This window comes from Bombina bombina, chromosome 1 (assembly GCF_027579735.1).
Source record: "Bombina bombina isolate aBomBom1 chromosome 1, aBomBom1.pri, whole genome shotgun sequence".
Classification (NCBI taxonomy): Eukaryota; Metazoa; Chordata; class Amphibia; order Anura; family Bombinatoridae; genus Bombina; species Bombina bombina.
The window spans coordinates 100089339-100113139 of record NC_069499.1 but is presented as its reverse complement, the minus strand read 5'-3'; the positions used below and the strand labels follow the sequence as shown (position 1 = coordinate 100113139).

Sequence of the window (23801 nt, the reverse complement as noted above, 5' to 3'; positions counted from 1 at the left end):
AAAAATAAGACTTACTTACCCCAGGACACTCATCTACATATAGTAGATAGCCAAACCAGTACTGAAACGAGAATCAGTAGAGGTAATGGTATATATAAGAGTATATCGTCGATCTGAAAAGGGAGGTAAGAGATGAATCTCTACGACCGATAACAGAGAACCTATGAAATAGACCCCTTAGAAGGAGATCACTGCATTCAAATAGGCAATACTCCTCACATCCCTCTGACATTCACTGCATGCTGAGAGGAAAACCGGGCCCCAACTTGCTGCGGAGCGCATATCAACGTAGAATCTAGCACAAACTTACTTCACCACCTCCATCGGAGGCAAAGTTTGTAAAACTGAATTGTGGGTGTGGTGAGGGGTGTATTTATAGGCATTTTGAGGTTTGGGAAACTTTGCCCCTCCTGGTAGGAATGTATATCCCATACGTCACTAGCTCATGGACTCTTGCTAATTACATGAAAGAAACAGAGTTTGTATACATTACACTCTTTTATGTATTAAACATACAAAGTAAAACCAGTACCAAAAGATTTAAAGAAAGCAGGGACAAGGTTCATGTTACAGGGCCTTCTTGTCTTTCTAAGCTATCTTTATGATCTTTGAGAAACTCATTTACTTCCTCTACATCTGTAAATATCCTATTCCCTGTAGTAGTATATATACTAAGTCTGGCTGGGTATAAAAGTCTGACTCTCCACCCTTCTTGTATTAGTTTGGTACATATTGGCGCAAGAGTTCGCCGTTTATTAGATGTCTCGTAAGAAAAGTCATTAAATAATAAGAGTTTCCTACCCCTATAATTAATTTCTCCATTTGCCTTCCGATAAGCATTCATAATTTTGATTTTTTTCCTGAAAGTTCAGCAGTTTCATAATAACCGGTCTACCTGTTTTATTCCTTCCCTCCTCTTGTCTTTCTGAGCCTATTCTGTGTATTCTCTCAATTGTTATATTTTGAGTTTCTACTCCAATGTTTAATAGACCCATTAAATCTACCTCCACAAATCTCTTAAGATCTTTCTCCTGGATATCCTCTGTCAGGCCAATAAGACGCAGGTTATTTCTTCTGGCCCTGTTTTCTAGGTCCTCAAGTTTATTTTTCATATTTTCAATCTGGGTGGACATAGTGCGTAGTGTCTGTTCCCTCTGTAGGGCCCCATCCTCAATATCTGATATTCTTTGTTCTGCATATGTGAGTCTGGTTGCAAATTGTTTTACTTCAAGTGTTAGTGAGGTGATATTATTTTGAATTAAGTCAAACTTGGGTGTAAATAGTCCGTCAAGCTGCTTAATTAATTCTTCATTGTTAGAGCTTTGTGCAAGATTTATTTCCCCCATTCCCCCCTGTGCTTCTTGTGAAATTCTATTCCCTTTTTTTTTTTTTTTTTTTATTTCGGGAAGACATACCTGGTGAAGTGATTTTGCTTTTGTTTAAGTATTTTTCCATAAATATATGTGTTCTCCTCCTTTACCCCTCAGTTAAGTGATATCCTCTTGTGTTTAAAAAGTGAGACTATATATTAGTAAATAATACCAGGCTATGTAATTGATCTTGAGGAATTTTTAGGCCCACCTCTATTAGTAAGAGGGTGCAGATTACTTTTCCAAGTTAAATTAAATTATAGACTGCCCCTTTAAGTAAGCATAGACGTACTTATTCGTGTTTGCTATTTTCCCTTCTACCTTGAGCTATCTAAGCTGGATATATGATGTTCAGATTTTACTTGTAGCTAACAAGTGTGCGGGCCTTCACCAGGCTAATTTAGAATCTTGACGCCTACTTAGATGGGGAGGTTATATATGAATGAGTTTGAATTATACCTTCCAAAATTTTAGTACTATCTGTACCAAACCTATTTTACATAATTTCTTACATTCAAGCTTAGTCCGAATTACATTTGTTGACTTTTACCACATCGTTATATATAAAACCTCTAAAGTTGCTTTTGATTCTCTATCCACCTTATCAAGCACAAAAAGAACTTGATTTTTTATAAAAAGGTCTCTAAGAGCAAATTCATAAAGAATAGTTCAGTGTTAAACTAGTTTTGTCAGGTTGAGACTTGAAAGTGAGGTTTTTCTACTATTCCAAACTATTTATAACTTATAGAGTTTTAGTGACCCTACTTTAACTCTCCTCTTCTACCAAGCCTTATTTACAGGGCCTTGTGTACAGTCGAAAAATATGAATACTTGGGAAAATATAGAACCTTAGCCCTAAAAAAAAAGACACTACTAGGTTTCTATTCCTTATAAAGTATAAGACAGAGCTAGCACTTGCTAGTTTGAATCCTGAAATTATTTTTTTTTTTTCTTTTTTTCTTCCCTCTTCTCTTCCCCCTTTCTTCTATCTTGGGGAGTAAAGCTAGCTCAATTGTATATTGTCACCTTTGCTTTAAACCCTATATTGTCTTGCAAAGTACAGCACACCAAAATATCCTAAATATCTAAATATAAGACATGTATGGTATCACTTAAGAAGAAGACACTAATAGATTTCTATTCCTTATAAAGTATAAAGCAAAGCTAGCTCCGGCTAATTTGAATCCTGAAATGATTTTATCATCTTGGGGAATAAAGCTAGCTCAATTGTATATTATCACCTTTGCTTTAAACCCTATATTGTTTTGCAAAGTACAGCATACCAAAATATCCTAAATATCTAAATATAAGACATGTATTGTGTCACTTAATATTGCAATCATTTACATTTTTATCATGATTTTTAGCCCTATACCAAACTTATCAGTCAAAAAGAAAAAACAACAAAGATCATGAGTGATATAACTCTTTTAACCCAGGGTTGCCCCCAGGGCCATATTCGGTGAGAGTTCCTTTAACCAGTATCTTTATGCAAGAAAACTAATTGTTCCACTACTGGTATTATTATAGCAGATGTTGCTTGAAAATGTTTATAAATCCCACTTCTTTTTGTAGTAAGTAAGCAACGGAAAAGGAAAGATAGCAGGTCTCTGGGCTTTCTTTTTCCTTCTTCTCCCCTTTTCTTTCTTTTTTTCCTTCTTTCTCCTCCCCCTCTCTCACTCCTGTTCTCTTTCTTTCCTTAATTTCCAGCAGCAAGCCCAGCTATTAGTCTATGTTTTAAAAAGTCTCCTTTTCTTTTTCCTCTCTCTTTCCCCTTTTAGACCAATTGCTTGTTTTACTTTCCTTTGTAAGTGTTCTCTTTACCCTGCTTTCTTACAGGGGAGACATTAATTGTTCATGAACTGGTAACCTTCATTCAGGACTTTTACTCTTCTGGGGGTTGCGCTGCACTAAGAGGGGTGGGGGGGGGGGATAAGTAACCTATGTCAGGCACTACTCTCGCAGGAGCTCTAGTATATTCACAATATGGCTCTACACCTGACACCCCCCCCCCCCTCTACCATTTGTATGCAGTCACTGTTTCAGCAAAGTTATTGAATAAAAACAAATCCAAACTTATCTTGTTCTGTAGAGATGTTTCTAGAATCTGTGGTTCCACCGCACAGCAGGACTTTCTCTCCTGCTACTCCTCCAAGTATGTAGACTTACTGGCAGGTCGAGGTGATGTTATGCTCAGGATCCCTTTAGCCTGTGTCCTGAGCTGACAGACAAGAAACACTTGTCTCCTTTCCTCCTGGGGCAAGAAGTTGATGTCTGTGACACCTTTCCCACTGCTATGTCCGCTCACCAACTGCTCCTTGGGTCCTGGCGGGCAGAGTGTGTCTCTAGGGGCTCTTAAGACAGTCACTGTAGATGGGCCTTATAGGCCGATGTCAGCAGGCTCTGCAGGGCTGTCAGCCTCCTTAACGGCAACTACGGGTCCTGGGCTGGGTGGTTTCGGCCCGCCTATAGGCACTCGATGCCGCGGCTCCTTTCTTAGGCCTCTGGAAGCAGGCAGCGTACTTCACACGCGTCTGCTTGCTTAGCCCCTCCTACCGGAGCAGTCAACTTTTTAGTAAATTGATCCTCCAACCATGATCTTGAAGAAACAACACAAGTCGATTCGTATGAGATTCTGCTAAATGTGAAGACTGAGCAAGTACCAAGATATCGTCCAAATAAGGAAATACCACAATACCCTGTTCTCTGATTACAGACAGAAGGGCACCGAGAACCGTTGTAAAAATTCTTGGAGCTGTTGCTAGGCCAAACGGCAGAGCCACAAACTGGTAATGCTTGTCTAGGAACGAGAATCTCAGAAACTGATAGTGATCTGGATGAATCAGAATATGCAGATATGCATCCTGTAAATCTATTGTAGACATATAATGCCCTTGCTGAACAAAAGGCAGGATAGTCCTTACAGTTACCATTTTGAATGTTGGTATCCTTACATAACGATTCAATATTTTTAGATCCAGAACTGGTCTGAAGGAATTCTCCTTCTTTGGTACAATGAAGAGATTTGAATAAAACCCCAGCCCCTGTTCCAGAACTGGAACTGGCATAATTACTCCAGCCAACTCTAGATCTGAAACACATTTCAGAAATGCTTGAGCCTTCGCTGGATTTACTGGGACACGGGAAAGAAAAAATCTCTTTGCAGGAGGCCTTATCTTGAAGCCAATTCTGTACCCTTCTGAAACAATATTCTGAATCCAAAGATTGTGAACGGAATTGATCCAAATTCCTTTGAAAAAACGTAATCTGCCCCCTACCAGCTGAGCTGGAATGAGGGCCGCACCTTCATGTGGACTTAGGAGCTGGCTTTGATTTTCTAAAAGGCTTGGATTTATTCCAGACTGGAGATGGTTTCCAAACTGATACCACTCCTGAGGATGAAGGATCAGGCTTTTGTTCCTTGTGATGAAAGGAACGAAAACGATTATTAGACCTAAATTTACCTTTAGATTTTTTATCCTGTGGTAAAAAAGTTCCTTTCCCTCCAGTAACAGTTGAGATAATAGAATCCAACTGAGAACCAAATAATTTATTACCCTGGAAAGAAAGGGAAAGCAGAGTAGACTTAGAAGACATATCAGCATTCCAAGTTTTAAGCCATAAAGCTCTTCTAGCTAAAATAGCTAGAGACATATACCTGACATCAACTCTAATGATATCAAAGATGGCATCACAAATAAAATTATTAGCATGTTGAAGAAGAATAATAATGCTATGAGAATTATGATCTGTTACTTGTTGCGCTAAAGCTTCCAACCAAAAAGTTGAAGCTGCAGCAACATCCGCCAAAGATATAGCAGGTCTAAGAAGATTACCTGAACACAAGTAAGCTTTTCTTAGAAAGGATTCAATTTTCCTATCTAAAGGATCCTTAAAGGAAGTACCATCTGCCGTAGGAATGGTAGTACGCTTAGCAAGAGTAGAGACAGCCCCATCAACCTTAGGGATTTTGTCCCAAAATTCTAATCTGTCAGATGGCACAGGATATAATTGCTTAAAACGTTTAGAAGGAGTAAATGAATTACCCAAATTATTCCATTCTCTGGAAATTACTTGAGAAATAGCACCAGGAACAGGAAAAACTTCTGGAATAACTACAGGAGATTTAAAAACCTTATCTAAACGTTTAGATTTAGGATCAAGAGGACCAGAATCCTCAATTTCTAATGCAATTAGGACTTCTTTAAGTAAAGAACGAATAAATTCCATTTTAAATAAATATGAAGATTTATCAGCATCAACCTCTGAAACAGAATCCTCTGAACCAGAAGAGACATTATCAGAATCAGAATGATGATGTTCATTTAAAAATTCATCTGAAAAATGAGAAGTTTTAAAAGACTTTTTACGTTTACTAGAAGGAGGAATAACAGACATAGCCTTCTTAATGGATTTAGAAACAAAATCTCTTATGTTATCAGGAACACTCTGAGTATTAGATGTTGATGGAACAGCAACAGGTAATGTAACTTTACTAAAGGAAAACAGAATTTATGTTTACCTGATAAATTATTTTCTCCAACGGTGTGTCCGGTCCACGGCGTCATCCTTACTTGTGGGATATTCTCTTCCCCAACAGGAAATGGCAAAGAGCCCAGCAAAGCTGGTCACATGATCCCTCCTAGGCTCCGCCTACCCCAGTCATTCGACCGACGTTAAGGAGGAATATTTGCATAGGAGAAACCATATGATACCGTGGTGACTGTAGTTAAAGAAAATAAATTATCAGACCTGATTAAAAAACCAGGGCGGGCCGTGGACCCGACACACCGTTGGAGAAAGTAATTTATCAGGTAAACATAAATTCTGTTTTCTCCAACATAGGTGTGTCCGGTCCACGGCGTCATCCTTACTTGTGGGAACCAATACCAAAGCTTTAGGACACGGATGATGGGAGGGAGCAAATCAGGTCACCTAGATGGAAGGCACCACGGCTTGCAAAACCTTTCTCCCAAAAATAGCCTCAGAAGAAGCAAAAGTATCAAACTTGTAAAATTTGGTAAAAGTGTGCAGTGAAGACCAAGTCGCTGCCCTACATATCTGATCAACAGAAGCCTCGTTCTTGAAGGCCCATGTGGAAGCCACAGCCCTAGTGGAATGAGCTGTGATTCTTTCGGGAGGCTGCCGTCCGGCAGTCTCGTAAGCCAATCTGATGATGCTTTTAATCCAAAAAGAGAGAGAGGTAGAAGTTGCTTTTTGACCTCTCCTTTTACCTGAATAAACAACAAACAAGGAAGATGTTTGTCTAAAATCCTTTGTAGCATCTAAATAGAATTTTAGAGCGCGAACAACATCCAAATTGTGCAACAAACGTTCCTTCTTCGAAACTGGTTTCGGACACAGAGAAGGTACGATAATCTCCTGGTTAATGTTTTTGTTAGAAACAACTTTTGGAAGAAAACCAGGTTTAGTACGTAAAACCACCTTATCTGCATGGAACACCAGATAAGGAGGAGAACACTGCAGAGCAGATAATTCTGAAACTTCTAGCAGAAGAAATTGCAACCAAAAACAAAACTTTCCAAGATAATAACTTAATATCAACGGAATGTAAGGGTTCAAACGGAACCCCCTGAAGAACTGAAAGAACTAAGTTGAGACTCCAAGGAGGAGTCAAAGGTTTGTAAACAGGCTTGATTCTAACCAGAGCCTGAACAAAGGCTTGAACATCTGGCACAGCTGCCAGCTTTTTGTGAAGTAACACAGACAAGGCAGAAATCTGTCCCTTCAAGGAACTTGCAGATAATCCCTTTTCCAATCCTTCTTGAAGGAAGGATAGAATCTTAGGAATCTTAACCTTGTCCCAAGGGAATCCTTTAGATTCACACCAACAGATATATTTTTTCCAAATTTTGTGGTAAATTTTTCTAGTTACAGGCTTTCTGGCCTGAACAAGAGTATCAATAACAGAATCTGAGAACCCTCGCTTCGATAAGATCAAGCGTTCAATCTCCAAGCAGTCAGCTGGAGTGAGACCAGATTCGGATGTTCGAACGGACCTTGAACAAGAAGGTCTCGTCTCAAAGGTAGCTTCCATGGTGGAGCCGATGACATATTCACCAGATCTGCATACCAAGTCCTGCGTGGCCACGCAGGAGCTATCAAGATCACCGACGCCCTCTCCTGATTGATCCTGGCTACCAGCCTGGGGATGAGAGGAAACGGCGGGAAGACATAAGCTAGTTTGAAGGTCCAAGGTGCTACTAGTGCATCTACTAGAGTCGCCTTGGGATCCCTGGATCTGGACCCGTAGCAAGGAACTTTGAAGTTCTGACGAGAGGCCATCAGATCCATGTCTGGAATGCCCCACAGTTGAGTGATTTGGGCAAAGATTTCCGGATGGAGTTCCCACTCCCCCGGATGCATTGTCTGACGACTCAAAAAATCCGCTTCCCAATTTTCCACTCCTGGGATGTGGATTGCAGACAGGTGGCAGGAGTGAATCTCCGCCCATTGAATGATTTTGGTCACTTCTTCCATCGCCAGGGAACTCCTTGTTCCCCCCTGATGGTTGATGTACGCAACAGTCGTCATGTTGTCTGATTGGAACCGTATGAACTTGGCCCTCGCTAGCTGAGGCCAAGCCTTGAGAGCATTGAATATCGCTCTCAGTTCCAGAATATTTATCGGTAGAAGAGATTCTTCCCGAGACCAAAGACCCTGAGCTTTCAGGGAACCCCAGACCGCGCCCCAGCCCATCAGACTGGCGTCGGTCGTGACAATGACCCACTCTGGTCTGCGGAAGGTCATCCCTTGTGACAGGTTGTCCAGGGACAGCCACCAACGGAGTGAGTCTCTGGTCCTCTGATTTACTTGTATCCTCGGAGACAAGTCTGTATAGTCCCCATTCCACTGACTGAGCATGCACAGTTGTAATGGTCTTAGATGAATGCGCGCAAAAGGAACTATGTCCATTGCCGCTACCATCAAACCTATCACTTCCATGCACTGCGCTATGGAAGGAAGAGGAACGGAATGAAGTATCCGACAAGAGTCTAGAAGTTTTGTTTTTCTGGCCTCTGTCAGAAAAATCCTCATTTCTAAGGAGTCTATTATTGTTCCCAAGAAGGGAACCCTTGTTGATGGAGATAGAGAACTCTTTTCCACGTTCACTTTCCATCCGTGAGATCTGAGAAAGGCCAGGACGATGTCCGTGTGAGCCTTTGCTTGAGGAAGGGACGACGCTTGAATCAGAATGTCGTCCAAGTAAGGTACTACAGCAATGCCCCTTGGTCTTAGCACCGCTAGAAGGGACCCTAGTACCTTTGTGAAAATCCTTGGAGCAGTGGCTAATCCGAAAGGAAGCGCCACAAACTGGTAATGCTTGTCCAGGAATGCGAACCTTAGGAACCGATGATGTTCCTTGTGGATAGGAATATGTAGATACGCATCCTTTAAGTCCACCGTGGTCATGAATTGACCTTCCTGGATGGAAGGAAGAATTGTTCGAATGGTTTCCATTTTGAACGATGGAACCTTGAGAAACTTGTTTAAGATCTTGAGATCTAAGATTGGTCTGAACGTTCCCTCTTTTTTGGGAACTATGAACAGATTGGAGTAGAACCCCATCCCTTGTTCTCCTAATGGAACAGGATGAATCACTCCCATTTTTAACAGGTCTTCTACACAATGTAAGAATGCCTGTCTTTTTATGTGGTCTGAAGACAACTGAGACCTGTGGAACCTCCCCCTTGGGGGAAGCCCCTTGAATTCCAGAAGATAACCTTGGGAGACTATTTCTAGTGCCCAAGGATCCAGAACATCTCTTGCCCAAGCCTGAGCGAAGAGAGAGAGTCTGCCCCCCACCAGATCCGGTCCCGGATCGGGGGCCAACATTTCATGCTGTCTTGGTAGCAGTGGCAGGTTTCTTGGCCTGCTTTCCCTTGTTCCAGCCTTGCATTGGTCTCCAAGCTTGCTTGGCTTGAGAAGTATTACCCTCTTGCTTAGAGGACGTAGCACTTTGGGCTGGTCCGTTTCTACGAAAGGGACGAAAATTAGGTTTATTTTTGGCCTTGAAAGGCCGATCCTGAGGAAGGGCGTGGCCCTTACCCCCAGTGATATCAGAGATAATCTCTTTCAAGTCAGGGCCAAACAGCGTTTTCCCCTTGAAAGGAATGTTAAGTAGTTTGTTCTTGGAAGACGCATCAGCTGACCAAGATTTCAACCAAAGCGCTCTGCGCGCCACAATAGCAAACCCAGAATTCTTAGCCGCTAACCTAGCCAATTGCAAAGTGGCGTCTAGGGTGAAAGAATTAGCCAATTTGAGAGCATTGATTCTGTCCATAATCTCCTCATAAGGAGGAGAATCACTATCGACCGCCTTTACCAGCTCATCGAACCAGAAACACGCGGCTGTAGCGACAGGGACAATGCATGAAATTGGTTGTAGAAGGTAACCCTGCTGAACAAACATCTTTTTAAGCAAACCTAATTTTTTATCCATAGGATCTTTGAAAGCACAACTATCTTCTATGGGTATAGTGGTGCGTTTGTTTAAAGTGGAAACCGCTCCCTCGACCTTGGGGACTGTCTGCCATAAGTCCTTTCTGGGGTCGACCATAGGAAACAATTTTTTAAATATGGGGGGAGGGACGAAAGGTATACCGGGCCTTTCCCATTCTTTATTTACAATGTCCGCCACCCGCTTGGGTATAGGAAAAGCTTCTGGGAGCCCCGGGACCTCTAGGAACTTGTCCATTTTACATAGTTTCTCTGGGATGACTAAATTGTCACAATCATCCAGAGTGGATAATACCTCCTTAAGCAGAGCGCGGAGATGTTCCAACTTAAATTTAAATGTAATCACATCAGGTTCAGCGTGTTGAGAAATTTTCCCAGAATCTGAAATTTCTCCCTCAGACAAAACCTCCCTGGCCCCATCAGACTGGTGTAGGGGCCTTTCAGAACCATTATCATCAGCGTCGTCATGCTCTTCAGTATCTAAAACAGAGCAGTCGCGCTTACGCTGATAAGTGGGCATTTTGGCTAAAATGTTTTTGATAGAATTATCCATTACAGCCGTTAATTGTTGCATAGTAAGGAGTATTGGCGCGCTAGATGTACTAGGGGCCTCCTGAGTGGGCAAGACTCGTGTAGACGAAGGAGGGAATGATGCAGTACCATGCTTACTCCCCTCACTTGAGGAATAATCTTGGGCATCATTGTCATTATCACATAAATCACATTTATTTAAATGAGAAGGAACTCTGGCTTCCCCACATTCAGAACACAGTCTATCTGGTAGTTCAGACATGTTAAACAGGCATAAACTTGATAACAAAGTACAAAAAACGTTTTAAAATAAAACCGTTACTGTCACTTTAAATTTTAAACTGAACACACTTTATTACTGCAATTGCGAAAAAATATGAAGGAATTGTTCAAAATTCACCAAAATTTCACCACAGTGTCTGAAAGCCTTAAAAGTATTGCACACCAAATTTGGAAGCTTTAACCCTTAAAATAACGGAACCGGAGCCGTTTTTAACTTTAACCCCTTTACAGTCCCTGGTATCTGCTTTGCTGAGACCCAACCAAGCTCAAAGGGGAATACGATACCAAATGACGCCTTCAGAAAGTCTTTTCTATGTATCAGAGCTCCTCACACATGCGACTGCATGTCATGCCTCTCAAAAACAAGTGCGCAACACCGGCGCGAAAATGAGGCTCTGCCTATGATTTGGGAAAGCCCCTAAAGAATAAGGTGTCTAAAACAGTGCCTGCCGATATAATCTTATCAAAATACCCAGATTAAATGATTCCTCAAGGCTAAATATGTGTTATATATGAATCGATTTAGCCCAGAAAAGGTCTACAGTCTTAATAAGCCCTTGTGAAGCCCTATTTACTATCTTAATAAACATGGCTTACCGGATCCCATAGGGAAAATGACAGCTTCCAGCATTACATCGTCTTGTTAGAATGTGTCATACCTCAAGCAGCAAGAGACTGCTCACTGTTCCCCCAACTGAAGTTAATTCCTCTCAACAGTCCTGTGTGGAACAGCCATGGATTTTAGTAACGGTTGCTAAAATCATTTTCCTCATACAAACAGAAATCTTCATCTCTTTTCTGTTTCAGAGTAAATAGTACATACCAGCACTATTTTAAAATAACAAACTCTTGATTGAATAATAAAAACTACAGTTAAACACTAAAAAACTCTAAGCCATCTCCGTGGAGATGTTGCCTGTACAACGGCAAAGAGAATGACTGGGGTAGGCGGAGCCTAGGAGGGATCATGTGACCAGCTTTGCTGGGCTCTTTGCCATTTCCTGTTGGGGAAGAGAATATCCCACAAGTAAGGATGACGCCGTGGACCGGACACACCTATGTTGGAGAAATATTATCTGCATTAACAAGTTTGTCATGACATTCAATACAAACAACAGCTGGAGGAACAGCTACCAAAAGTTTACAGCAGATACACTTAGCTTTGGTAGCTCAAGCACCAGGCAGCGATTTTCCAGAAGTATCTTCTGACTCAGCTTCAACATGGGACATCTTGCAATATGTAATAGAAAAAACAACATATAAAGCAAAATTGATCAAATTCCTTAAATGACAGTTTCAGGAATGGGAAAAAATGCCAGTGAACAAGCTTCTAGCAACCAGAAGCAATAAAAAATGAGACTTAAATAATGTGGAGACAAAAGTGACGCCCATATTTTTTTAGCGCCAAATAAGACGCCCACATTATTTGGCACCTAAATGCTTTTGGCACCAAAAATGACGCCACATCCGGAACGCCGACATTTTTGGCGCAAAAGAACGTCAAAAATGACGCAACTTCCGGCGACACGTATGACGCCGGAAACAGAAAAAAATGTTTGCGCCAAAAAAGTCCGCGCCAAGAATGACGCAATAAAATGAAGCATTTTCAGCCCCCGCGAGCCTAACAGCCCACAGGGAAAAGTCAAATTTTAAGGTAAGAAAAAAATTGTTTTATTCAAATGCATTATCCCAAATATGAAACTGACTGTCTGAAAATAAGGAATGTTGAACATCCCGAGTCAAGGCAAATAAATGTTTGAATACATATATTTAGAACTTTATAAAAAAGTGCCCAACCATAGCTTAGAGTGTCACAGAAAATAAGACTTACTTACCCCAGGACACTCATCTACATGTTGTAGAAAGCCAAACCAGTACTGAAACGAAAATCAGCAGAGGTAATGGTATATATATAAGAGTATATATCGTCGATCTGAAAAGGGAGGTAAGAGATGAATCTCTACGACCGATAACAGAGAACCTATGAAATAGACCCCGTAGAAGGAGATCATTGAATTCAAATAGGCAATACTCTCCTCACATCCCTCTGACATTCACTGCACGCTGAGAGGAAAACCGGGCTCCAACCTGCTGCGGAGCGCATATCAACGTAGAATCTAGCACAAACTTACTTCACCACCTCCATAGGAGGCAAAGTTTGTAAAACTGATTTGTGGGTGTGGTGAGGAGTGTATTTGTAGGCATTTTGAGGTTTGGGAAACTTTGCCCCTCCTGGTAGGAATGTATATCCCATACGTCACTAGCTCATGGACTCTTGCTAATTACATGAAAGAAAGGTAAGTTTTTGAAGAAAATAGTGAAATGTCAATTTTGATGAATTAAAGTGCCCTTGTTTTTAATAGGTTTAATAGGTTTATTAAAAACCGGGCACTAATTTATCAAAATGGACCTTCACTTTAAGAGCAAATTGCATGTAGATGTTATTTTGATGTGTAAAATGGAAAGGAGATATACTTAATTATGTAATGGAGAAAAGAAAATGTATTTTAAAATGCATTTATGTTTTTCTTGTTTTATGATAAGATATTATACAATATGTATTTTTCTTTTTTTTTTCAATAAAGATAATACATTTAAAAAAAAAAAAAACACACATACCACACTCTCATACAACACATACTCTCATACGACACAATCTCATACAACACACACACCACACCCACTGTCATACAACACACACACTGTCGTACAACATACACTCCCCCGCAAAGGGGTTAAACAATCAGTAGAAGTGACGCTCAAGACCTGTGGAGCACTGCTAGTCCTGAGTGAGACCTGCCACTGATTCAAAAAGCAGTGCTAGTCGCATAACTCAGATGTGCAACTAGCGTTGCTGATTAGATAAGTGGCGGGTTTTGCTCTGGACCAGCAGTGCTCTGTGGGTCCCAAGCAGCATTTCTATTGTGTGTTTAACCCTTTTATGGGGGTTAAACTCATAATAGTGCAGGGTTGATAGTCTTAACTTGAAAATTGTTATAGTTTAAAAAGATAGATAATCGTAATACCCATTCCCCAGTTTTACATAACCAACACTTAATATACTTTTTACCTCTATGATTACCTGTATCTTAGCCACTGTAGACTACCCCTTATCTCAGTGCTTTTTACAATCTTGCATTTTAGCCAATCAGTGCTGGTTCTTGTTCATTTAAGGAGAAAAAGAAATTGGTTTCAGCCTCAAAGTTATTTAAAAAACAGAATTTATGTTTACCTGATAAATTACTTTCTCCAACGGTGTGTCCGGTCCACGGCGTCATCCTTACTTGTGGGATATTCTCTTCCCCAACAGGAAATGGCAAAGAGCCCAGCAAAGCTGGTCACATGATCCCTCCTAGGCTCCGCCTACCCCAGTCATTCGACCGACGTTAAGGAGGAATATTTGCATAGGAGAAACCATATGATACCGTGGTGACTGTAGTTAAAGAAAATAAATTATCAGACCTGATTAAAAAACCAGGGCGGGCCGTGGGCCGGACACACCCTTGGAGAAAGTAATTTATCAGGTAAACATAAATTCTGTTTTCTCCAACATAGGTGTGTCCGGTCCACGGCGTCATCCTTACTTGTGGGAACCAATACCAAAGCTTTAGGACACGGATGATGGGAGGGAGCAAATCAGGTCACCTAGATGGAAGGCACCACGGCTTGCAAAACCTTTCTCCCAAAAATAGCCTCAGAAGAAGCAAAAGTATCAAACTTGTAAAATTTGGTAAAAGTGTGCAGTGAAGACCAAGTCGCTGCCCTACATATCTGATCAACAGAAGCCTCGTTCTTGAAGGCCCATGTGGAAGCCACAGCCCTAGTGGAATGAGCTGTGATTCTTTCGGGAGGCTGTCGTCCGGCAGTCTCGTAAGCCAATCTGATGATGCTTTTAATCCAAAAAGAGAGAGAGGTAGAAGTTGCTTTTTGACCTCTCCTTTTACCGGAATAAACAACAAACAAGGAAGATGTTTGTCTAAAATCCTTTGTAGCGTCTAAATAGAATTTTAGAGCGCGAACAACATCCAAATTGTGCAACAAACGTTCCTTCTTTGAAACTGGTTTCGGACACAGAGAAGGTACGATAATCTCCTGGTTAATGTTTTTGTTAGAAACAACTTTTGGAAGAAAACCAGGTTTAGTACGTAAAACCACCTTATCTGCATGGAACACCAGATAAGGAGGAGAACACTGCAGAGCAGATAATTCTGAAACTCTTCTAGCAGAAGAGATTGCAACCAAAAACAAAACTTTCCACGATAATAACTTAATATCAACGGAATGTAAGGGTTCAAACGGAACCCCCTGAAGAACTGAAAGAACTAAGTTGAGACTCCAAGGAGGAGTCAAAGGTTTGTAAACAGGCTTGATTCTAACCAGAGCCTGAACAAAGGCTTGAACATCTGGCACAGCTGCCAGCTTTTTGTGAAGTAACACAGACAAGGCAGAAATCTGTCCCTTCAAGGAACTTGCAGATGATCCTTTTTCCAATCCTTCTTGAAGGAAGGATAGAATCTTAGGAATCTTAACCTTGTCCCAAGGGAATCCTTTAGATTCACACCAACAGATATATTTTTTCCAAATTTTGTGGTAAATTTTTCTAGTTACAGGCTTTCTGGCCTGAACAAGAGTATCAATAACAGAATCTGAGAACCCTCGCTTCGATAAGATCAAGCGTTCAATCTCCAAGCAGTCAGCTGGAGTGAGACCAGATTCGGATGTTCGAACGGACCTTGAACAAGAAGGTCTCGTCTCAAAGGTAGCCTCCATGGTGGAGCCGATGACATATTCACCAGATCTGCATACCAAGTCCTGCGTGGCCACGCAGGAGCTATCAAGATCACCGACGCCCTCTCCTGATTGATCCTGGCTACCAGCCTGGGAATGAGAGGAAACGGCGGGAATACATAAGCTAGTTTGAAGGTCCAAGGTGCTACTAGTGCATCTACCAGAGTCGCCTTGGGATCCCTGGATCTGGACCCGTAGCAAGGAACTTTGAAGTTCTGACGAGAAGCCATCAGATCCATGTCTGGAATGCCCCACAGTTGAGTGATTTGGGCAAAGATTTCCGGATGGAGTTCCCACTCCCCCGGATGCAATGTCTGACGACTCAGAAAATCCGCTTCCCAATTTTCCACTCCTGGGATGTGGATTGCAGACAGGTGGCAGGAGTGAGTCTCCGCCCATTGAATGATTTTGGTCACTTCTTCCATCGCCAGGGAACTCCTTGTTCCCCCCTGATGGTTGATGTACGCAACAGTCGTCATGTTGTCTGATTGAAACCGTATGAACTTGGCCCTCGCTAGCTGAGGCCAAGCCTTGAGAGCATTGAATATCGCTCTCAGTTCCAGAATATTTATCGGTAGAAGAGATTCTTCCCGAGACCAAAGACCCTGAGCTTTCAGGGATCCCCAGACCGCGCCCCAGCCCATCAGACTGGCGTCGGTCGTGACAATGACCCACTCTGGTCTGCGGAAGGTCATCCCTTGCGACAGGTTGTCCAGGGACAGCCACCAACGGAGTGAGTCTCTGGTCCTCTGATTTACTTGTATCCTCGGAGACAAGTCTGTATAGTCCCCATTCCACTGACTGAGCATGCACAGTTGTAATGGTCTTAGATGAATGCGCGCAAAAGGAACTATGTCCATTGCCGCTACCATCAAACCTATCACTTCCATGCACTGCGCTATGGAAGGAAGAGGAACGGAATGAAGTATCCGACAAGAGTCTAGAAGTTTTGTTTTTCTGGCCTCTGTCAGAAAAATCCTCATTTCTAAGGAGTCTATTATTGTTCCCAAGAAGGGAACCCTTGTTGACGGAGATAGAGAACTCTTTTCCACGTTCACTTTCCATCCGTGAGATCTGAGAAAGGCCAGGACGATGTCCGTGTGAGCCTTTTCTTGAGGAAGGGACGACGCTTGAATCAGAATGTCGTCCAAGTAAGGTACTACAGCAATGCCCCTTGGTCTTAGCACCGCTAGAAGGGACCCTAGTACCTTTGTGAAAATCCTTGGAGCAGTGGCTAATCCGAAAGGAAGCGCCACGAACTGGTAATGCTTGTCCAGGAATGCGAACCTTAGGAACCGATGATGTTCCTTGTGGACAGGAATATGTAGATACGCATCCTTTAAATCCACCGTGGTCATGAATTGACCTTCCTGGATGGAAGGAAGAATTGTTCGAATGGTTTCCATTTTGAACGATGGAACCTTGAGAAACTTGTTTAAGATCTTGAGATCTAAGATTGGTCTGAACGTTCCCTCTTTTTTGGGAACTATGAACAGATTGGAGTAGAACCCCATCCCTTGTTCTCCTAATGGAACAGGATGAATCACTCCCATTTTTAACAGGTCTTCTACACAATGTAAGAATGCCTGTCTTTTTATGTGGTCTGAAGACAACTGAGACCTGTGGAACCTCCCCCTTGGGGGAAGCCCCTTGAATTCCAGAAGATAACCTTGGGAGACTATTTCTAGTGCCCAAGGATCCAGAACATCTCTTGCCCAAGCCTGAGCGAAGAGAGAGAGTCTGCCCCCCACCAGATCCGGTCCCGGATCGGGGGCCAACATTTCATGCTGTCTTGGTAGCAGTGGCAGGTTTCTTGGCCTGCTTTCCCTTGTTCCAGCCTTGCATTGGTCTCCAAGCTTGCTTGGCTTGAGAAGTATTACCCTCTTGCTTAGAGGACGTAGCACTTTGGGCTGGTCCGTTTCTACGAAATGGACGAAAATTAGGTTTATTTTTGGCCTTGAAAGGCCGATCCTGAGGAAGGGCGTGGCCCTTACCCCCAGTGATATCAGAGATAATCTCTTTCAAGTCAGGGCCAAACAGCGTTTTCCCCTTGAAAGGAATGTTAAGTAGTTTGTTCTTGGAAGACGCATCAGCTGACCAAGATTTCAACCAAAGCGCTCTGCGCGCCACAATAGCAAACCCAGAATTCTTAGCCGCTAACCTAGCCAATTGTAAAGTGGCGTCTAGGGTGAAAGAATTAGCCAATTTGAGAGCATTGATTCTGTCCATAATCTCCTCATAAGGAGGAGAATCACTATCGACCGCCTTTATCAGCTCATCGAACCAGAAACACGCGGCTGTAGCGACAGGGACAATGCATGAAATTGGTTGTAGAAGGTAACCCTGCTGAACAAACATCTTTTTAAGTAAACCTTCTAATTTTTTATCCATAGGATCTTTGAAAGCACAACTATCTTCTATGGGTATAGTGATGCGTTTGTTTAAAGTGGAAACCGCTCCCTCGACCTTGGGGACTGTCTGCCATAAGTCCTTTCTGGGGTCGACCATAGGAAACAATTTTTTAAATATGGGGGGAGGGACGAAAGGTATACCGGGCCTTTCCCATTCTTTATTTACAATGTCCGCCACCCGCTTGGGTATAGGAAAAGCTTCTGGGAGCCCCGGGACCTCTAGGAACTTGTCCATTTTACATAGTTTCTCTGGGATGACCAAATTGTCACAATCATCCAGAGTGGATAATACCTCCTTAAGCAGAGCGCGGAGATGTTCCAACTTAAATTTAAATGTAATCACATCAGGTTCAGCTTGCTGAGAAATTTTCCCTGAATCTGAAATTTCTCCCTCAGACAAAACCTCCCTGGCCCCATCAGACTGGTGTAGGGGCCTTTCAGAACCATTATCATCAGCGTCGTCATGCTCTTCAGTATCTAAAACAGAGCAGTCGCGCTTACGCTGATAAGTGGGCATTTTGGCTAAAATGTTTTTGATAGAATTATCCATTACAGCCGTTAATTGTTGCATAGTAAGGAGTATTGGCGCGCTAGATGTACTAGGGGCCTCCTGAGTGGGCAAGACTCGTGTAGACGAAGGAGGGAATGATGCAGTACCATGCTTACTCCCCTCACTTGAGGAATCATCTTGGGCATCAGTGTCATTGTCACATAAATCACATTTATTTAAATGAGAAGGAACTCTGGCTTCCCCACATTCAGAACACAGTCTATCTGGTAGTTCAGACATGTTAAACAGGCATAAACTTGATAACAAAGTACAAAAAAACGTTTTAAAATAAAACCGTTACTGTCACTTTAAATTTTAAACTGAACACACTTTATTACTGCAATTGCGAAAAAATATGAAGGAATTGTTCAAAATTCACCAAAATTTCACCACAGTGTCTTAAAGCCTTAAAAGTATTGCACCCCAAATTTGGAAGCTTTAACCCTTAAAATAACGGAACCGGAGCCGTTTTTAACTTTAACCCCTTTACAGTCCCTGGTGTCTGCTTTGCTGAGACCCAACCAAGCCCAAAGGGGAATACGATACCAAATGACGCCTTCAGAAAGTCTTTTCTATGTATCAGAGCTCCTCACACATGCGACTGCATGTCATGCCTCTCAAAAACAAGTGCGCAACACCGGCGCGAAAATGAGGCTCTGCCTATGATTTGGGAAAGCCCCTAAAGAGAAAGGTGTCTAAAAAAGTGCCTGCCGATATAAACTTATCAAAATACCCAGATTAAATGATTCCTCAAGGCTAAATATGTGTTAATAATGAATCGATTTAGCCCAGAAAAAGTCTACAGTCTTAATAAGCCCTTGTGAAGCCCTTATTTACAATCTTAATAAACATGGCTTACCGGATCCCATAGGGAAAATGACAGCTTCCAGCATTACATCGTCTTGTTAGAATGTGTCATACCTCAAGCAGCAAGAGACTGCTCACTGTTCCCCCAACTGAAGTTAATTCCTCTCAACAGTCCTGTGTGGAACAGCCATGGATTTTAGTAACGGTTGCTAAAATCATTTTCCTCATACAAACAGAAATCTTCATCTCTTTTCTGTTTCAGAGTAAATAGTACATACCAGCACTATTTTAAAATAACAAACTCTTGATTGAATAATAAAAACTACAGTTAAACACTAAAAAACTCTAAGCCATCTCCGTGGAGATGTTGCCTGTACAACGGCAAAGAGAATGACTGGGGTAGGCGGAGCCTAGGAGGGATCATGTGACCAGCTTTGCTGGGCTCTTTGCCATTTCCTGTTGGGGAAGAGAATATCCCACAAGTAAGGATGACGCCGTGGACCGGACACACCTATGTTGGAGAAAGGGACCTTTATTGTTCCATACCAGGGTCCAGAAAAAAGACATGATTAAGGTCTAATTGTATGCCCAAAACATTGTTGTTGTTTTTTTTTCCTGGAACCTGGTATGGAACAATAAAGGCCTCTTTTTAAAAAAACTCTGAGGCTGGAACAAATATTTTCATCATAAGTGGTATTTGGAAATGGCTAATCCAAGTTCCATACATCATATAAAAAGTGTGTGCAGTTTTACAAGATTGAATCTACTCTTGTATAACAATAATCATTCTCCACAGGCGTGAGCATAATGTTATCTATATGGTAAGAGGTGGCCTGCAGGGGCTTAGAAACAGGAAAACAGAGGTTATAAAGCATATTAATATAACAATGCTAGGGAATGGGTAGTAAAGGTGCTTACTTTATTTTTTTATTGTTTAAAAATATAGATGACTGTCCCATTAAAATTACATGCTCTAAAAAACTAAATAATCCTTTCAACTATTATAGCCGTTTAATACAGAAGTTAATTCTTTATAAACAGTTCTAGATCAATTTATTTCCTGCACAGAACATAATTGATTTTGACTTTGTAGAAGGTGGCTCATTAAATGTGGTTACAGTAGCTTTTATTTATTTTTAGACTCAATCCTTAGGATTGTCCTAATAAAACATTACAGACTGTACATAATTATGGGATTGTTAGAAGTAATGAAGTAATAATTCATACACCCAACCACCAAATGACTCTACCTGCATAATGCACAGGAGTGAGTATTCAAAGGCCATTAGGCTCTTAAGCAAGGTAAGTATGTACTTTTAGCTTAATTATACCATTACCTCTAAAATGCCCTTAATCATGCAAGGTAATTTAGTTTTGCATTAAGTATTTTTCAGAGAAAGCTTTGCTCCCCATAAGGGAAAGACAGTTTCACTTTAAAACAAACTAAAGAGAAAATATTATATATGTGCACAAACCTGTTCTTTTTCTTTTAAAAGATTTTCAAGAGCAGAAGCTTTTTCTTTCATGGACTGAGATTCAAATTCCTTCTCCCTGAGCATCATTGAAAACTGCATGTTGGTCTCATGCAAGGCCCGGAACTCAGTCTCTTTCTCCACGCACTTATCCACAACTTTTTCATTCTCTTCCTTTAATTTTCGGACATCCATTTCCAAAATTAGAGCCCTTTCCTTTAGGTTAGTGACAGCTTGTTTCAAAAGCTCATTTTCATTTTCTTTGTTCCTTAAGTACTCATTTGCAGAATTTAATTTGTCACCTTTTGTTTTTATCAAAATGTCCTTTTCTTTAAGTGACTTCTGTAAAATATCATTTTTCTCTTTAACCTGCTTTAGTTCCAAAATCGAGTCTTCCTGACCCTTCCGATCACGCTCTGAAGAGAAGGCCATGGAGTCAGACAATCTTTGGTTGTTATCCTGAAGTGTTCTTATGGTGGCATCTTTCTCTTGTATCAAGACTTTCAGTTGCTCATATTCTTGCAAACGTTTTGTAAACTGATCACTGTTCTGTTCAGACAAAGAACTTCCTGATGTAAGAATAGCAGCAGATGTACCAGCTTGTAACTGTACTGTATCAAGTTTTCCCAGGAGAACGTCTTTTGTATTATTAAGTTCTCCTATACTATGCTGTACATTAGTCAACTCTAAAAAGAGGCCCTTGAGTTTTGTTTCATTTTCTTCATAACTTTGAATTAGGCTACCGTAGCCTACTTGTAGCTTAGAACTCGAATCACTATCCACTGCAACCTGTCCTTGGAGTCTATGCAGTTCTTCGTGGAGGTGTGCAGACTCATGCTGCATGTTCTGTACAGTGGTTATCACCTGTTGCTTCCATTCTTCCATTTTCTTTACTTGCTGCTTAAGTTTGTCTCGTTCTTGTAATAGTTCTTCAAACTGGTTACTATTTACAACCCCTGGTTCGCTGCTGTTACCCGATGTCTGGAGGACGGTCAGCAGTGTCTGACATTTTTGACTTAAGGCATCTATTTCAATATCCTTCTCTCTAATAATTCGAGACAAGTTCTGGATTGTCTCTCTAAACATCTCTTGAGCACCATCCCCTTGACTATGTGATAGTCTTTGATTCTCATCTTGTAGTTTCAATAGGGCAGACTCTTTCGCTGCCACCACATCCATCATTTTGTGATACTCTGTTCTAAGTTGACTATTTTCTCTCGTCTTCTCACTCAAAACTGCTAGCACTTGCTCTCTTTCCATAGCATAAGCTTGTAACTGCTGTTGCAAATAAACAACTTCTTGGGTATAATTCACCGAAGAGAACCTTGCATGAAGACTTTGTATTTCTAAGTCTTTTTGTTGTATAACTTGAAGAAGTTTGCCAACTTCATCAGTAGACAGCTGATCAATTTGTTTTGTCAAAGTAACGTTCTTTTCATTCAGCATTTTAATCTCCAAGTCTTTCTCCTTGATACCTTTCACCAGTTTCTCAATTTCAGACTTAGACAGATCGTGTTTCTCATTACCATTCTCTCCATTAATTGTTTCTACTTTGTCTTCCTGTAGTATAACTGAAGAAACCGCCTGGATTAAATGCTCGTTTTGTAACTGTGAGCTGATAAGTTCATTTGTTTGCTGCAGGCTACTAATTTCACTGTCTTTTTCAGACAGAAGTTTCTCATAAGTATCTACCATTTGTTTATGCTGGAATTTAGCAGTGTCCAATTCTTTAGCCTTCTCCTGCAATGTCTGTTGAAGTTGAATTGTATTCAGATTCTGCCTTTCAGATGACTTTTTCTGAAGTTGCAGCTCTTCTTCATATTTTTTTATAATTTGATTAAGTTGTGTGATTTCCGCCTCAAGCTCTGTAATAATATCTAATGTTTTAGGCTCAGCAATTGGTTGAGATCTGTTCTGCTGATCCTTTAAATGCTCGATTTCTTCTTTTAGGTGGCTACTGTCTTCTTTCATGAGTGCAAGTAATCTTTCCTTTTCTTCAATATTCTGTCGTAATAAATTGCATTCTTTAGCAGTAACTGAGAGCTGTTCAATTTCTCTTTGTAGAGCAGAATTCTTTTCTTTAAGACCATCAACGAATGTCTCTTTCTCCCTTAGTAGCTCTGTAAGCTGCTTTTGCCCCTCTAAACTGCTGGTCAGCATCTCCTTGGACTCCTCGTGGTCAGATTTTATTTGCTCAATTGTACTTTTAAGGTCAGATAATTGAAAATCTTTATCCTGATTCAGTTTGACAAGTCTATCGTGCTCCCTGTGCAATGCAGATGTGTCCATTTTCTGGGCACTGGAAAGCTCCTCAATTGTGCGCTCATATTTCTGAGCCTGCAAAGTCAACTGGCTTTCAAACTGGTTCAACTCTAACTCAAGGTGGCTTTTCTCCATTCTCAAAGCATCTATCACCATCTGTTTCTCAAGTAAATCTTTACTGCTAGCAGCAGTGGTCACTTCCAACTGCAGTTTTGTCTGTTCTTGAGTTGAAAGGAGCATTTCATTCTCCATTTTGAGGTCACATATTACCTTTTCCAACTCTTCATTTAACTGCTTGAGATCTGAAGGCTGATCGTTCAATATTACAATCTCAGATTCACTCCCATTCTCTCTCTGATCCTGGGATTTAGAAATTGATTCTTGCTCCAGAGTGGAGAGTTCCTCTTTCAGTTGTTTTACAACCTCCTGAAGTTCTTGCTTTTCTTTATTAATAGTAGAATTGAAGGTCTCTACACTTTTAAGCTGATCCATTAACTCTTGGACTTTATTTGTAAGCTGATGATTGGTTATGTTTAAATTGTTAAGTGAAAATTCACGCTTACTCAGTATCTCTTGCTGCGTTTCTAGATGTTTTTTAATCTCTACATTTTCAGATTCAGCTTTAATCCTTAGCTCCTCTTCACTCTGCAACTCATCTTTCAACTGAGCAATGTTGTTTGTGGCATCTGTTTTTTGATTGGATAGTTGTTCCTTCATTAATAACAGATGCTGTAATAAACAAAAATAAAAATCACAATGGCACAACACAGTTTTTCTTTTCTTATGACAGTAACAGTTTAATAGCAACACAAAAAGACAATAATAAAATCTTCTAATGCATTGGAAT

The 23801-nt window shown here is 41.1% G+C and overlaps 1 protein-coding gene across 1 annotated transcript in view; it reads right to left on the bottom strand.

Moving 5' to 3' along the window:
* The window catches only part of TRIP11 (thyroid hormone receptor interactor 11), a gene marked incomplete in the record, with an annotated part of 367784 nt that overhangs the window by 141444 nt on the left and 202539 nt on the right, over positions 1 to 23801 (bottom strand). The window contains 1 exon segment of the mRNA XM_053697549.1: positions 20696 to 23683. Within this exon segment, the coding sequence (XP_053553524.1) occupies positions 20696 to 23683 (2988 nt within the window).